Below are 15,776 nucleotides of genomic sequence, written 5' to 3'. Positions count from 1 at the left end.
AAGTGTGAACGAAATAACCACGACAACAGAAATCTACCGTCAAACTCCAGGTTTATTTATAAACACACGGTAATGGGGGGAGCAGGAAAAGGGGCTAAGCTGGATCCAAGGAAAGAAACAATAAGTATTCAAAAACACCCCTAAGCTAGACTAGCCTACTTTAACAACAGCTAACTAACTAATCAAAAATACAGCGGGTGGTCCGCTCAGTTCTAACTAGTGTATTTAACAAAGTTCCCCTACGGGTAGTGTATGCCCATGGGTGACTTGTCTTGGTTTCCCCCTTTTCCCACCAGCAACAAACAAACACCATAACCAAAAACAATACTCACAGGTGATGACAAAGTGCTATGAGGTGCTTAAACAAAAGAGAGGTTAAGACACAAAGCGAGAGTGAAACACAGAGACCTACAGACATCGCATTTACAGAGAGATTGAGCTCTAGAACAAACAAATGATGGGGTTTTTAAACCATGGGGAAGGAACTGTGATAGGTTAGGAAATAGGAGGAGGTGTGTCTTCTGATTGATGATTGATTGTTGACTGATTGGGGAGTGATGATTTTCACCTGTGAGGGGAGAAGGAGAGAAAAGAAACACACACACAGAATACACACACACACAGGATAATTGTATCCGTAACACCGCCTCTGCTGACCAACGCAAGCGCACCAGTCCTCCCTTCAGCAGTGAGGTGATGGGAGCAGCCACCTGACCAAAACCCCGGATAAACCTCCGGTAGTAATTGGCAAACCCTAAAAACCGCTGCACTTCTTTCACCGTGGTCGGAGTCGGCCAATTACGCACGGCTGTAACGCGGTCATCCTCCATCACAACCCCGGAGGTAGAAATACGATACCCCAGGAAGGAAACGGACTGTTTGAAAAACTCACATTTCTCCACCTTGCAATACAGGTCATGCTCCAGCAGTCGCCCAAGTACCTTACGCACCAGAGACACATGCGCCGCGCGTGTGGCAGAATAGATCAAGATGTCATCGATGTACACTACCACTCCCTGCCCGAGCAGGTCTCGGAGAATCTCATCTACGAAGGATTGGAAGACGGCTGGAGCATTCTTCAACCCATATGGCATGACGCGGTACTCATAATGACCAGATGTAGTACTAAATGCGGTTTTCCACTCATCTCCTCCCCGGATACGCACCAGATTATACACGCTCCTCAGGTCCAGTTTTGTGAAGAAGCGCGCCCTGTGAAATGATTCCACCGCCATAGCGATGAGAGGTAGTGGGTAACTAAACCCCACTGTGATGGAATTTAGACCTCTATAATCAATGCACGGACGCAGACCTCCATCCTTCTTCTTCACAAAAAAGAAGCTCGAGGAGACGGGTGATGCGGAGGGCCGAATGTACCCCTGTCCCAGCGATTCAGCAACATATGTTTCCATCGCTACCGTCTCCTCCTGGGACAATGGATACACGTGACTCCTAGGAAGTGCAGCGTTCTCCAGAAGGTTTATCGCGCAGTCCTCTCGACGATGGGGTGGTAATTGGGTCGCCCTCTTTTTACTGAAGGCGATAGCCAAATCGGCATATTCAGAGGGAATGCGCACGGTGGAAACCTGGTCTGGACTCTCCACCGGAGTTGCACCAACGGCAACTCCTATACACCTACCTGAACACTCCTCTCTGACCACCCCTTAAGAGCCCCTTGTCACCAGGAAATCACCGGGTTGTGTTGAGCTAGCCAGGGAACTCCCAACACCACTGGAAATGCAGGTGAATCTATAAGGAACAGACTAATCTGCTCCTTATGATCCCCCTGCGTTACCATGTCCAGCGGCACCGTAGCTTCCCTAATTACTCCTGACCCTAATGGTCGGCTATCTAAGGAGTGCACGGGGAAAGGTAGGTCTAACGACACCAGGGGAATCCCTAGCCTTAACGCAAGCCCACGATCCATGAAATTCCCAGCTGCGCCTGAATCGACTAGCGCCTTATGCTGTAGAGAGGGAAAAAACCCAGGGAAAGAAGTCAACACATACACATGACCGACAGGAAGCTCTGGGTGAGTCTGGTGCTTACTCACCTGGGGTGATCGAGCAGTGCTCCGCCTGCCCTCCCGACTCCCAGACGAGTTCCTCCAGCACCGGTCGGCCGTGTGCCCTCGTCGACCACAACAGGTGCAGGAGGACACTCCTCCTCCGGTCCCCCTCGAAGCCGCCCCTCCTAATTCCATAGGGATAGGGGCAGGAGGGCTGGGAAGTGGAAACGACAGGGCCTGATCCGAACGCCCGCGGGCAGCCAGCAGGTTGTCGAGACGGATAGCCAAGTCAATGAGTTCATCCAGTGTGAAGGTGGTGTCCCGACATGCCAGCTCCCTGCGGACGTCCTCCCTGAGACTGCATCTGAAATGATCGATCAAGGCCCTGTCGTTCCACCCTGCTCCTGCGGCCAAGGTCCTGAACTCCAGAGCAAAGTCCTGTACGCTCCTTATCTCCTGACGCAGGTGAAACAGCCGTTCACCCGCCGCCCGACCCTCTGGTGGATGGTCAAACACAGCTCGGAATCGGCGGGTGAACTCTGGGTAATTATCCCTCGCCGAGTCCGGACCATTCCACACTGCGATGGCCCACTCGAGGGCTCGCCCAGTCAAGCAGGAGATGAGGGCGCTCACGCTCTCCTCTCCGGAGGGAGCAGGACGACGCACGGTAGCCAGGTATAGTTCCAGTTGGAGAAGGAAACCCTGGCACCCAGCCGCCGTTCCGTCATACTCCCGTGGGAGCGTCAGCCGAAGAGCCCCGGAGCCAGATGTGGTCGCAGGAACAGGAGGTGCTGAAGAAGGGGGTGCTGGAGATGAGGTGGGAAGGCCACTCCTCTCCCATCGATCCATCCTCTCCATCATTTGGTCCATGGCCGAACCAATCCAGTGAAGCACGCTTGTGTGATAGAGGACCCTCTCTTCCATTGATGGGAGAGGAGATGCGGCTGCTCCTGCTGATTCCATTGTTTTGTGGTGCGGGATTCTGTCACGATTTACTAAGAGTGGTGGATGGAATCAGGCGCAGAGAGCAGGATTCAGTAATTTGTCAGTTTATTCTCCGGCGCACAAACGACGGTCACGCCAACACACAGGGCGAATACAATACCCAGCCCAAACACAGGACCAAAATAGTCCGGAGAATAAAACACACGAAAACCACCATATAACAGGATAACAAAAACAATCCCGCACAAAACAAGGGCGGGACAACCTACTATATACAGTGCCTTGCGAAAGTATTCAGCCCCCTTGAACTTTGCGAACTTTTGCCACATTTCAGGCTTCAAACATAAAGATATAAAACTGTATTTTTTTTGGAAGAATTAACAACAAGTGGGACACAATCATGAAGTGGAACGACATTTATTGGATATTTCAAACTTTTTTAACAAATCAAAAACTGAAAAATTGGGCGTGCAAAATTATTCAGCCCCTTTACTTTTAGTGCAGCAAACTCTCTCCAGAAGTTCAGTGAGGATCTCTGAATGATCCAATGTTGACCTAAATGACTAATGATGATAAATACAATCCACCTGTGTGTAATCAAGTCTCCGTATAAATGCACCTGCACTGTGATAGTCTCAGAGGTCCGTTAAAAGCGCAGAGAGCATCATGAAGAACAAGGAACACACCAGGCAGGTCCGAGATACTGTTGTGAAGAAGTTTAAAGCCGGATTTGGATACAAAAAGATTTCCCAAGCTTTAAACATCCCAAGGAGCACTGTGCAAGCGATAATATTGAAATGGAAGGAGTATCAGACCACTGCAAATCTACCAAGACCTGGCCGTCCCTCTAAACTTTCAGCTCATACAAGGAGAAGACTGATCAGAGATGAAGCCAAGAGGTCCATGATCACTCTGGATGAACTGCAGAGATCTACAGCTGAGGTGGGAGACTCTGTCCATAGGACAACAATCAGTCGTATATTGCACAAATCTGGCCTTTATGGAAGAGTGGCAAGAAGAAAGCCATTTCTTAAAGATATCCATAAAAAGTGTTGTTTAAAGTTTGCCACAAGCCACCTGGGAGACACACCAAACATGTGGAAGAAGGTGCTCTGGTCAGATGAAACCAAAATTGAACTTTTTGGCAACAATGCAAAACGTTATGTTTGGCGTAAAAGCAACACAGCTCATCACCCTGAACACACCATACCCACTGTCAAACATGGTGGTGGCAGCATCATGGTTTGGGCCTGCTTTTCTTCAGCAGGGATAGGGAAGATGGTTAAAATTGATGGGAAGATGGATGGAGCCAAATACAGGACCATTCTGGAAGAAAACCTGATGGAGTCTGCAAAAGACCTGAGACTGGGACGGAGATTTGTCTTCCAACAAGACATTGATCCAAAACATAAAGCCAAATCTACAATGGAATGGTTCAAAAATAAACATATCCAGGTGTTAGAATGGCCAAGTCAAAGTCCAGACCTGAATCCAATCGAGAATCTGTGGAAAGAACTGAAAACTGCTGTTCACAAATGCTCTCCATCCAACCTCATTGAGCTCGAGCTGTTTTGCAAGGAGGAATGGGAAAGAATTTCAGTCTCTCGATGTGCAAAACTGATAGAGACATACCCCAAGCGACTTACATCTGTAATCGCAGCAAAAGGTGGCGCTACAAAGTGTCACGCCTTGGTCTTAGTATTTTGTGTTTTCGTTAATTAGTTGGTCAGGCCAGGGTGTGACATGGGTTTATGTTGTTGTATTTCATAGTGGGGTTTTGTAGTATTTGGGATTGCGGCTGAGTAGGGGTGTTGTATAGGCTTGGCTGCCTGAGGCGGTTCTCAATTAGAGTCAGGTGATTCTCGTTGTCTCTGATTGGGAACCGTATTTAGGTAGCCAGGGTTTCACTTTGTATTTCGTGGGTGATTGTTCCTGTCTCTGTGTAGTGTTCACCAGATAGGCTGTAATAGGTTTCACGTTCCGTTTTGTTGTTTTGTATTTATTAGTTATTTCATGTATAGTTCCGTTATTTGTTTCATTAAAGAACATGAGTAACCAACACGCTGCATTTCGGTCCAACTTTCTTGCGACAAACGAAGAACGTCGTTACAGAATCACCCACCACACACGGAACGAGCAGCGTGTTAACAGGCAGGAGCCACACGAGAGGCAACAGAAGCAGCTTCAGTGGGAGAGGCTACACCACTTGGAGAATTGGACATGGGAGGAAGAACTGAACGGAAAAGGACCCTGGGCTCAGCCTGGTGAATTTCGCCGCTCCAAGGAGGAACTAGAATCGGCTAAAGCGGAGAGGCGCTGGTATGAGGAGGCAGCACGGCGACGTGGATGGAAGCCCGGGAATCAGCCCCAAAAATTTCTTGGGGGGGGGCTATCAGGGAGTATGGCTACGCCAGGTAGGAGACCTGCGCAAACTCCCTGTGCTTACCGGTGGGCTAGAGAGACCGGGTAGGCAGCGTGTTATGCAGTGGTGCGCACGGTGTCCCCAGTGCGGGTGCATAGCCCGGTGCGGTATATTTCAGCTCCGCGTATCGGCCGGGCTAGATTGAGCGTCGAGCCAAATGCCATGAAGCCGGCTCTACGCATCTGGTCCCCAGTGCGTCTCCTTGGGCCGGCTTACATGGCACCAGCCTTGCGCTCGGTGTCTCCGGTTCGCCTACATAGCCCAGTGCGGGCTATTCCACCTCGCAGCACTGGCAGGGCGACCGAGAGTATTCAACCGGGTAAGGTTGGGCAGGCTCGGTGCTCAAGAACTCCAGTGTGCCTGCACGGTCCGGTCTATCCAGTACCACCTCCACACCCCAGCCCTCCGGTAGCAGCTCCCGCACCAGGCTTCCTGTGCGTGTCTTGACCAAATACCACCAGTGCCAGCACCACGCATCAGGCCTACAGTGCGCCTCGCCTCTCCTGCCCTGTCGGAGCCTTTCTCCTCTCCAGCGCTGTCGGAGCCTCCTGCCTGTTCGGAGCAGCCTGAGCTGCTAGTCTGCATGGAGCAGCTAGAGCTGCCAGTCTGCAAGGAGCTGCCAGTCTGCAAAGAGCTGCCAGTCTGCATGGAGCTGCCAGTCTGTATGGAGCTGCCAGTCTGCATGGAGCTGCCAGTCTGCATGGAGCTGCCAGTCTGCATGGAGCAGCCAGAGCTGCCAGTCTGCATGGAGTTGCCAGTCTGCATGGAGTTGCCAGTCTGCATGGAGCTGCCAGTCTGCAAGGAGCTGCCAGTCTGCAAGGAGCTGCCAGTCTGCCCAGCGTCACCAGTCTGCCCAGCGTCGCCAGTCTGCCCAGCGTCGCCAGTCTGCCCAGTGCCGCCAGTCTGTCCAGATCTGCCAGTCAGCCAGACTCTTCCAGATCTGCCAGTCAGCCAGACTCTTCCAGATCTGCCAGTCAGCCAGACTCTTCCAGATCTGCCAGACAGCCAGACTCTTCCAGATCTGCCAGTCAGCCAGACTCTTCCAGATCTGCCAGTCAGCCAGACTCTTCCAGATCTGCCAGTCAGCCAGACTCTTCCAGATCTGCCAGTCAGCCAGACTCTTCCAGATCTGCCAGTCAACCAGACTCTTCCAGATCTGCCAGTCAGCCAGACTCTTCCAGATCTGCCAGTCAGCCAGACTCTTCCAGATCTGCCAGTCAACCAGACTCTTCCAGATCTGCTATTCAGCCAGACTCTTCCAGATCTGCCAGTCAACCAGACTCTTCCAGATCTGCTAGTCAACCAGACTCTTCCAGATCCGCCAGTCAGCCAGGATCTGCCGGATTCAACTGCCTGGCTGGGCTTCCTCTCAGTACTGGGCTTCCTCTCAGTACTGGGCTTCCTCTCAGTACTGGGCTTCCTCTCAGTACTGGGCTGCCCCTCAGTCCCGAGCTGCCCCTCAGTCCCGAGCTGCCCCTCAGTCCCGAGCTGCCCCTCAGTTCCGAGCTGCCCCTCAGTCCCGAGCTGCCCCTCAGTCCCGAGCTGCCTCAGTCCCGAGCTGCCCCTCAGTCACGAGCTGCTCCTCAGTTCAGTGGGGTTCTGGGTGAGGACTATTCGGCCATGGTCGGCGGTGAGGGTGGATCATCCCAGGACGCGAAGGGGAGGAACTATGACATTTATGGAGTGGGGTCCACGTGCCGAGCCGGAACCGCCACCATGGACAGACGCCCACCCTATGGTTTTGAGGTGCGTCCGGGAGTCCGCACCTTAGGGGGGGGGGGGGTTCTGTCACGCCTTGGTCTTAGTATTTTGTGTTTTCGTTAATTAGTTGGTCAGGCCAGGGTGTGACATGGGTTTATGTTGTTGTATTTCATAGTGGGGTTTTGTAGTATTTGGGATTGCGGCTGAGTAGGGGTGTTGTATAGGCTTGGCTGCCTGAGGCGGTTCTCAATCAGAGTCAGGTGATTCTCGGTGTCTCTGATTGGGAACCGTATTTAGGTAGCCAGGGTTTCACTTTGTATTTAGTGGGTGATTGTTCCTGTCTCTGTGTAGTGTTCACCAGATAGGCTGTAATAGGTTTCACGTTCCGTTTTGTTGTTTTGTATTTATTAGTTATTTCATGTATAGTTCCGTTATTTGTTTCATTAAAGAACATGAGTAACCAACACGCTGCATTTCGGTCCGACTTTCTTGCGACAAACGAAGAACGTCGTTACTCAAAGTATTAACTTAAGGGGGCTGAATAATTTTGCACGCCCAATTTTCAGTTTTTGATTTGTTAAAAAAGTTTGAAATATCAAATAAATGTCGTTCCACTTCATGATTGTGTCCCACTTGTTGTTGATTCTTCACAAAAAAATACAGTTTTATATCTTTATGTTTGAAGCCTGAAATGTGGCAAAAGGTCGCAAAGTTCAAGGGGGCCGAATACTTTCGCAAGGCACTGTATAAGGACGCTAATTAAACTAAAATACACACAGGTGAAACTAATAAGACAAAACCAACAGACAAACGAAAAAGGGATCGGCAGTGGCTAGTAGGACGGTGACGACGACCGCCGAGCACCGCCCGCACAGGCAGGGGAGCCAACTTCGGCGGAAGTCGTGACACCATGTGAAAGAATGCCTCACATTATTTCAGAATAAATATCCCTGTCTCTGCAAGGTCCCCCAGTCAGGTCGTGAGTTTCTAGCAAAGATTCAACCATATTTATTGAGATGAAATAACATGATCATAACCCATCAAAACAACCTGAGGTTCTGTCAAGAGACAGTGACATGGACCACTGGTGTAGTGAAGTTAACTTTGAATATGTTTAGAAAGCATCATTCAGATCATTCAGATCACCCCAGCTAAACCTGGACAATTTGGGCCAATTGTGCACCGCCTGATGGGACTACCAAACATGGCCAGATGAGATGCAGCCTGGATTTCAACCATGTACTGCAATGACACCTCTTGCATTAAGATGCAGTGTCTTAGGCCACTGCGCCACTCGGGAGCCTGAGTGGTGCACAGAAGTAAAGAAAAAGAAGGTGATGGTACATCAGCATCAGCATCACCCCCTCGATACAATCCCCATATTCACCTCACAACCAGACCTCACAACCAGATATTGATGTGATCATCTAGCATTATATTAACTATTTTGATGAGGAGGTTACTGAAGGTTAGATCTGTGGGTAAGACATGATGCTGGGTTCAGGCATTAGATATATCTACATAATGTATAATATCCATTTTATCTGTCATAGATTACATGTTGGAATATCTGTTCCTGTACCCTCCCTGAATCCACCATGAAGGTTCAAACCAGTCCACTCCCTCCCATCTGGCACAGGCCATGGTCCTTTAGGCAGTAAAACAGGTCAACTGCTAGACTGGTAGCTGTAAGAGTGAAACAGATTTGCATAGACAGGGCTGGGTGGTTCTGCTTGTCCCAGAATAGAGCAGCACTGTCACCAGATGTTCACTCTGTTCCCAGGGGGTTGGAGGTAGAGAAGACCAGGGGGGAAATCATGGAAAAGTGTAGACTACACATTATTGAAAACAATTGCTAAAACATCTAATATAATAAAATCACATTAGGAATGAAAAATTATAGATACATTGCATTCGGTAAGTATTCAAACCCCTTACTCTGTACTTTGTTGAAGCACCTTTGGCAGCAATTACAGCTCCGAGTCTTCTTAGGTATGACGCTACAAGCTTGGCACATCTGTATTTGGAGAATTTCTCCCATTGTTCTCTGCAGATCCTCTCAAGCTCTGTCAGGTTGGATGGGGAGCATCACTGCACAGCTATTTTCAGGTCTCTCCAGAGATGTTCTTTGATTGGCTTCAAGCTCTTGCTGGGCCACTCAAGGACATTCAGAGACTTGTCCCGAAGCCACTCCTGCATTGTCTTAGCTGTGTGCTTAGGGTCGTTGTCCTGTTGAAAGGTGAAACTCAGTCTGAGGTCCTGTATGCTCTGGCAAAGGTTTTCAACAAGGATATTTCTGGATCTTTGCTCCGTTCATCTTTCCCTTGATCCTGACTAGTTTCCCAGTCCCTGCCTCTGAAAACCATCCCCACATCATGATGCTGCCACCACCATGCTTCACCGTAGGGATGGTGGCAGGTTTCCTCCAGACGTGACGTATGGTAATCAGGCCAAAGAGTTCAGTCTTGGCATCATCAGACCAGAGAATCTTGTTGCTCATGGTCTGAGAGTCCTTTAGGTGCCTTTTGGCAAACTCCAAGTGTTCTGTTGTGCCTTTTACCGAGGAGTGGCGTCCGTCTGGTCACTCTACGATAAAGTACTGATTGGTAGAGTGCTGCAGAGATGGTTGTCCTTCTGTAAGGTTTGCCCATCTCCACAGAGGAACTCTGGAGCTCTATCAGAGTAACCATCGGGTTCTTGGTCACCTCCCTGACTAAGGCCCTTCTCCCCCGATTGCTCAATTTGGCTGGGCAGCCAGCTCTAGGAAGAGTCTTGGTGGTTCCAAACTTCTTTCATTTAAGAATGATGGATGCCACTGTGTTCTTGTGGACCTTCAATGCTGCAGAAATGTTTTAGTATCCTTCCCCAGATCTGTGCCTCGACACAATCCTGTCTCTAACGTAACAAATTGTGGAAAAAGGGAAGCAGTCTGAATACTTTCCGAATGCACTGGATATATGTTATGGAAAGTAACTGTTGAGCAGTGTGAACTCTATGACGACCTTCCCACTCTGTCTGTCGAATTCTTTGCTCTTGTTTACCTTAATAGGATGTCAGTGGGCGGAGCTGGGAGGGTCGTCAGCAAAATGGGACAAACCTGGGCCCGGGTGTGTCCCGGGATAAATACACCTTTTCCCCATTCATTGAGGAGACTCTCTCCATGCAGACACACTGTTGGATTTGGTTGTGGCCTTTTTGTGGACGTTTTGTTTGTTTGTTTGCTTTGGCACCTTTCAACACCCCTCATTATCACCATCTATGCACGCAACAACTCACTTACACTACTGATTACTGACTGCACACACCATTGTTAATTGTAAATAGTTTACTTTAGTTAATAAATATATGTTTGTTATTCCTTATTTCTACGTTCTCTCCCTTTTTGTTATGGGTTCTGAGCAGGTTCGTGACAGTTCTGAGAGCAGATCTTAGAGGTTTATTATCAAATATCACTAATTATTCTCACTGCTATTGATCCTGCAGTTTAACAGGATCATTCATTTGTAGAAATGATTGCAGAGTATTTGTTGAATCAGATGCACTTTTATATAAATTAGTATCAAATTTGCTTCCTGTTCATGAGATAGTGATCACTGGAATGAACATTAAAGTAACTCTTGTGGTTAAATTTCAATTAAAACAAGCTTTATTTGAACTCAGAAGCAAGATGACCTTTACAACTGAATCACAACATACTTCATTTAGCACACATCACTCCTGAAATGATTCACTACTATACTGTAACATTCAGCTGTAAAACAGTAATATTTCCTTCACCGGCACCATGTGGGGACTCTCTAGGCCCCTACAATGGCTTCTCCGGTTTCTAGACACTACAGTGACTTTTCCGGAAGGTGGCCGAATCACTGGTGTCGTCATGGGCGACCCTGCAAGTGTACACCTCTCCCTCTTCCCAGCGTGCCTTGCTCAGGGTCAGGGTGCTGCTGCGGCTGTAGTGGCCACCCTTCTCTTCTTCTGTGGTGGTCAGGACCCCATCCTTCACCTCCTCCCCATCCACCTCCCAGCTCACCATCGCCCCCTGGGGGGAGTAGCCACTCAGCAGGCAGGCCAGTGTGGCCGAGCCCCCGAAGAGCTGCTCAGAGGACGGGGGGAGCAGAGACACTGTGGGTCTGATAGAGGAACCAGCTGGAGGAGAGGACAGAGGAGAGAGGAGGGTCAGATTATACTGCTACTAATGTATCATGGAATATATTAGGAGAGGAGAGGAGAGGAGAGGAGAGGAGAGGAGAGGAGAGGAGAGGAGAGGAGAGGAGAGGAGAGGAGAGGCAATACACACAGGATAAACAACTAGCTACAGTACCAAGGATAACAAAACACTTAATCTATAAAGATAAAGGCAAAAATAAACTCTGAAAATATTTTTAGACAAAGCAATCCATCAGATACATGTATGTTACATTCATGCTCTACAGTATAGCCCACCAAGAGCAACAAAATACTAGGAGGGAGTTTCCTGGACACAGATGAAGCCTTGTCCTAGACTAAAAACCACTTTCAATGAAAATGATCCATTGAGCTTGCTTTTTAGTCCAGGACTAAGCTTAATGTGTCTGACAAACCGTCCCATAGTCTACAAAGACATGCAGTAAACAGATATTACATATTCAGATTTAATAATCGTATATACTATTACAATTGTAAATCTACATGTAAATGTTGTCAAATCTACCCTGAGACACAAGCCAAAATGACCTCAAAGTACTTTTTAAAACTACAGAGGAGGTTCCCCTTTAAACCATGTCAGTGGTAACATCTACGATGAATACAATACAAAGTGTTGCTTATAATATAGAAAAAGTAGTTGCTACATATTGACAGAACAATGAGCTGACGTGCAATACTGTGTATCAAAATGTCCTCTTTTTAAATCACATTAGAATATAAACTTAGTGGTACGTGAACAATTCTCTCACTTTGGTGACTCTGCCATTTACCAATCTACCTATCTGTCCCCAGAAATCTCTATAGCCTTGAAGTATTTATTCTGGAGAAGATGATAACATCTCATAATGTTGTTCATAGTATGATTACATTTTGTTTTAATGAGAGAAGACAAAAATGTACTTACTTTTCAGCACTACTTTTGTTCCGCTTCCAAAAGTCCACCACAATGATTCATAATGGTTAAGTCGCCATACAAAAACCTCCATCACACAAGAGTGGGCAGGCACCTTAACACACAGAGCACTCTCAGTCCCACCCTGAATACTGAAGTGCTAGTATAACACAATAATTTGTAAGTCGCTCTGGATAAGAGCGTCTGCTAAATGACTTAAATGTAAATGTAAATGTAATACCCAACAATGGCAAATCTTCAAAATCTGACTTAAAAGTATTTTTCTGTATAGACAGATAGCAATTTCTGATAACCTACTGTCAACTGTCTTATTATTGTTATTGTGTCAGGAAACTAAATACCACGTTAATCAGGTAATATACTTGGCCATTACAACAGATCAAAGTTCTTTGACCAGTTTCGTTGTTACTGAGTTTTGCCTTTGCAGGGCAGAATAGGGACTGATAGTACTGAAGTACGAGTATAATATAATAGAGTCAGACACTACTGAACTACTAATATAATACAATAGGGACTGATGGTACTGAAGTACAAATATAATACAATAGGGACTGATATTACTGAAGTACAAATATAACACAATAAGGACAGAGAGTACTGAACTACTAATATAATACAATAGGGACTGATATTACTGAAGTACAAATATAACACAATAAGGACAGAGAGTACTGAACTACTAATATAATACAATAGGGACTGATAGTACTGAAGTACTGGAATAAAGTAATAGGGACTGATAATCCTGGGTTATGAGTATAATTCACTGACACACTTAGATAATTACATGTTCCTCTTAGATCACTGATTTACAGTATAAGTTATTTATAACACGATAAAATATTCTGTATCTGCATAATCTGTATGTAGTTATATAGCTCACAGTTATGAATGTAGGTACTAGCAGTAAGACTATTTACATATGACAGTTTGCATTGGCAGCACATGCTTCAGTGCTCTGGGAGTATTTATAACCCTGTGAGTTTAACACTTCATGACTGAGAGCTGTCCTTCATGACAACAGAACCCACAACAACCATGACTTTTATCACCATCTTCATCTGGATATTTGCCCTCTGCTTTCAAGGTAATATATTTTACATACATTTACCCTGACTGTAGTTACTTAACCTTATTAAAGTAAATACCATTATGTTATTGTAAAGTCATTCTTTTGTAAAGCAATGAGCAAATTGATGCGCGATTGAATGTTAATTACATTTATTTTTCAGAGTCCAGAGGCCAGGTCACAGTGACCCAGACTCCTGCAGTGAAAGCTATTTCAGTGGGTCACTCAGTCAGTCTCAGCTGTAAGACCAGCAGTGCTGTATACAGTGATACACATGGACAGAGGTTGGCCTGGTATCAACAGAAACTCGGAGAATCTCCTAAACTCCTTACATATTTCATTAGCACCCGTAACTCTGGGACTCCATCTAGATTCAGTGGCAGTGGATCTGGGAGTGACTTCACTCTGACCATCAGTGGAGTCCAGGCTGAAGATGCAGGAGATTACTACTGTCAGAGTTTCCACCTTCCCAACAGTGTCTGGGTGTTCACACAGTGATACAGAGCCATACAAAAACCCCCCTCAGATTTCACAGTGACTGCGCTAGTTGGGTTTGACTCCAGGTGCTGAGTGGGAAGAGACAGTGGCCGTGTCCAAATACCCATACTACCGTACTTGATAAGGTACATTTCAGGAAATGTTATATAACATAAACATACTGTTGACAAGTAGGCTAGGGTGTAATGGAATGTTTTGCCTTGTGTGGTAGGTTGTGTGGGTTTTGTCACTCTTATGTAGGTGTCATAACCAGCCATAAAATAAAGCAATATATATGTCACAATAGGTCTAAATATATGTGTTATGACCCCATTATGACAGGTTATGACAAGATATGTCAGCTGTTAGGACATATGACATGGTTATGACCGTGTCATAGCATTATGATGCTTGGTGTCAAGTGAAGTGTTACCACACACTCCATGTCTCAAGGTTTAAAAATCCTTCTTTAACCTGTCTCTTCCCCTTCATCTACACTGATTGAACAAGTTATAACAAGTTATATTAATACGGGGATCATAGCTTTCACCTGGTCAGTCTTTGTCATGAAAAGAGTAAACTGAGTGTATACCAGTAATGATGATATGTCAACTCATACACCGTCAGGTGAAACCATTCCTGAAGCAATAACAACCATGTGTCTCTAGATTGCATAATTCTTCCTACGCTTTGCTATGGCAAACCTTAATTAGTTCATATGCAAACACTGCCTCAAATTGTCACAAAATATTTTGAATGGACTCCATCTGTGTGGAATAAGTGTCTCACATCATTTCAGAATTTAAAAAAAACAGTCTCGGGGGTGGTTGAATAGTCCTCAACCTGACGGCCATGTCGAAACACATCAGAGTTGAAAATATTTTGTTTTATTGAACATGCATTCATAATAAAGGCATTCTAACAATATTAAGAGTGCCTTGGTTCTCCTAGGTTTTGATTAACAATTCAACCATATATGTTGAGAAGATGATTGTAAACCCGTAAAACAACACCTTGTTCCTGCTACAACCTGATTAAATCTTCCAGCACCTTCCCAGTCTGTAATTGATTCCAGCAGAGGCATGTTTATCAATCAAGGCCATGATTGGCTGGACAATCAGCTCTCAACACTTTCAAAGTTCTGCTGCTCACACAGCTCTATTCAACTACAATTTCCCTGGGGGACCATGAAAGTCTGTTTGCATAGAGAGAACCCTTTGCATTGGCAGCACATGCTTCAGTGGTCTGGGAGTGTTTATAACCCTGTGAGTTTAACACTTCATGACTGAGAGCTGTCCTTCATGATAACAGAACCCACATCAACAATTCATTTTTCCACCATCTTCATCTGGATGCTTGCCCTCTGCTTTCAGGAAAACGATGTGGAGCTCAGACATTAGACACATGTCAGTAACGGTCAATGCCTGTCTTTAGTAATGCCCATCTTATTTGTCATCTATTAAATGGTGCTTTATTCATTGTAAGAATGTCTCCCTTCTTGAATCCACCATAGAGGTTACAGTAAAATGAGTCCACCTACTCACATCTGGCCCAGTCCAGGCAGTGAAACTGAAACTATGGGAGTGAAACAGATTTGCATAGACAGAGCTGGGTGGTTCTGCTTGTCCCAGAATAGAGCAGCATTGTCACCAGATGTTCACCCTGTGCCCAGGGGGTTGGAGGTAGAGAAGACTATCACTCTGCTCTATATTTCTTGAAATAGTGGCACTTGTAGAATTTTTAAAATCTTTTTTTTTACATGTATTAAGCTTCAAATCACAGACTATAATATGCTATATTGTGATTACTGGTCAACGATGATGTTAAGTGAAAATGAGGTTTAGTATATATGATCCAGTTTATTAATAGAAACAACATAAATTTGCATTCCAAAAATAAATCTTTATTTTAATCCATTATTACATGATCAAAGCATCAAAGCAAACATGATAGTGAATAAACGCAGATCACATTAAATCTATATCAAACAAAAGTTCAGTCTACAGAATGGATTGACACATAAACTCAATCTAAGCCCCATGTTAGTCTACATGAG

At 46.0% G+C, this 15,776-nt stretch overlaps 1 long non-coding RNA gene and 1 gene segment (V, D, J or C); one reads left to right on the top strand and one right to left on the bottom strand.

Moving 5' to 3' along the window:
- Positions 1-10,705: 10,705 nt before the first annotated feature.
- On the bottom strand, positions 10,706-12,319 carry LOC135515298 (Ig kappa chain C region, B allele-like). The segment is given in 2 exon segments: positions 10,706-11,222; positions 12,166-12,319. Coding segments are annotated over 2 exon segments (402 nt in total).
- Positions 12,320-13,165: 846 nt separating this feature from the next.
- On the top strand, positions 13,166-14,774 carry LOC135515297 (uncharacterized). The gene is made up of 2 exons (XR_010451778.1): positions 13,166-13,261; positions 13,407-14,774. It is a non-coding gene; the product is annotated as an uncharacterized LOC135515297 (long non-coding RNA).
- Positions 14,775-15,776: the final 1,002 nt, after the last annotated feature.

This window comes from Oncorhynchus masou, chromosome 27, assembly GCF_036934945.1.
Source record: "Oncorhynchus masou masou isolate Uvic2021 chromosome 27, UVic_Omas_1.1, whole genome shotgun sequence".
NCBI classification, from domain to species: Eukaryota; Metazoa; Chordata; class Actinopteri; order Salmoniformes; family Salmonidae; genus Oncorhynchus; species Oncorhynchus masou.
Note: the sequence above shows the minus strand (reverse complement) of the source record. Positions and strands in the feature narration are given on the sequence as shown.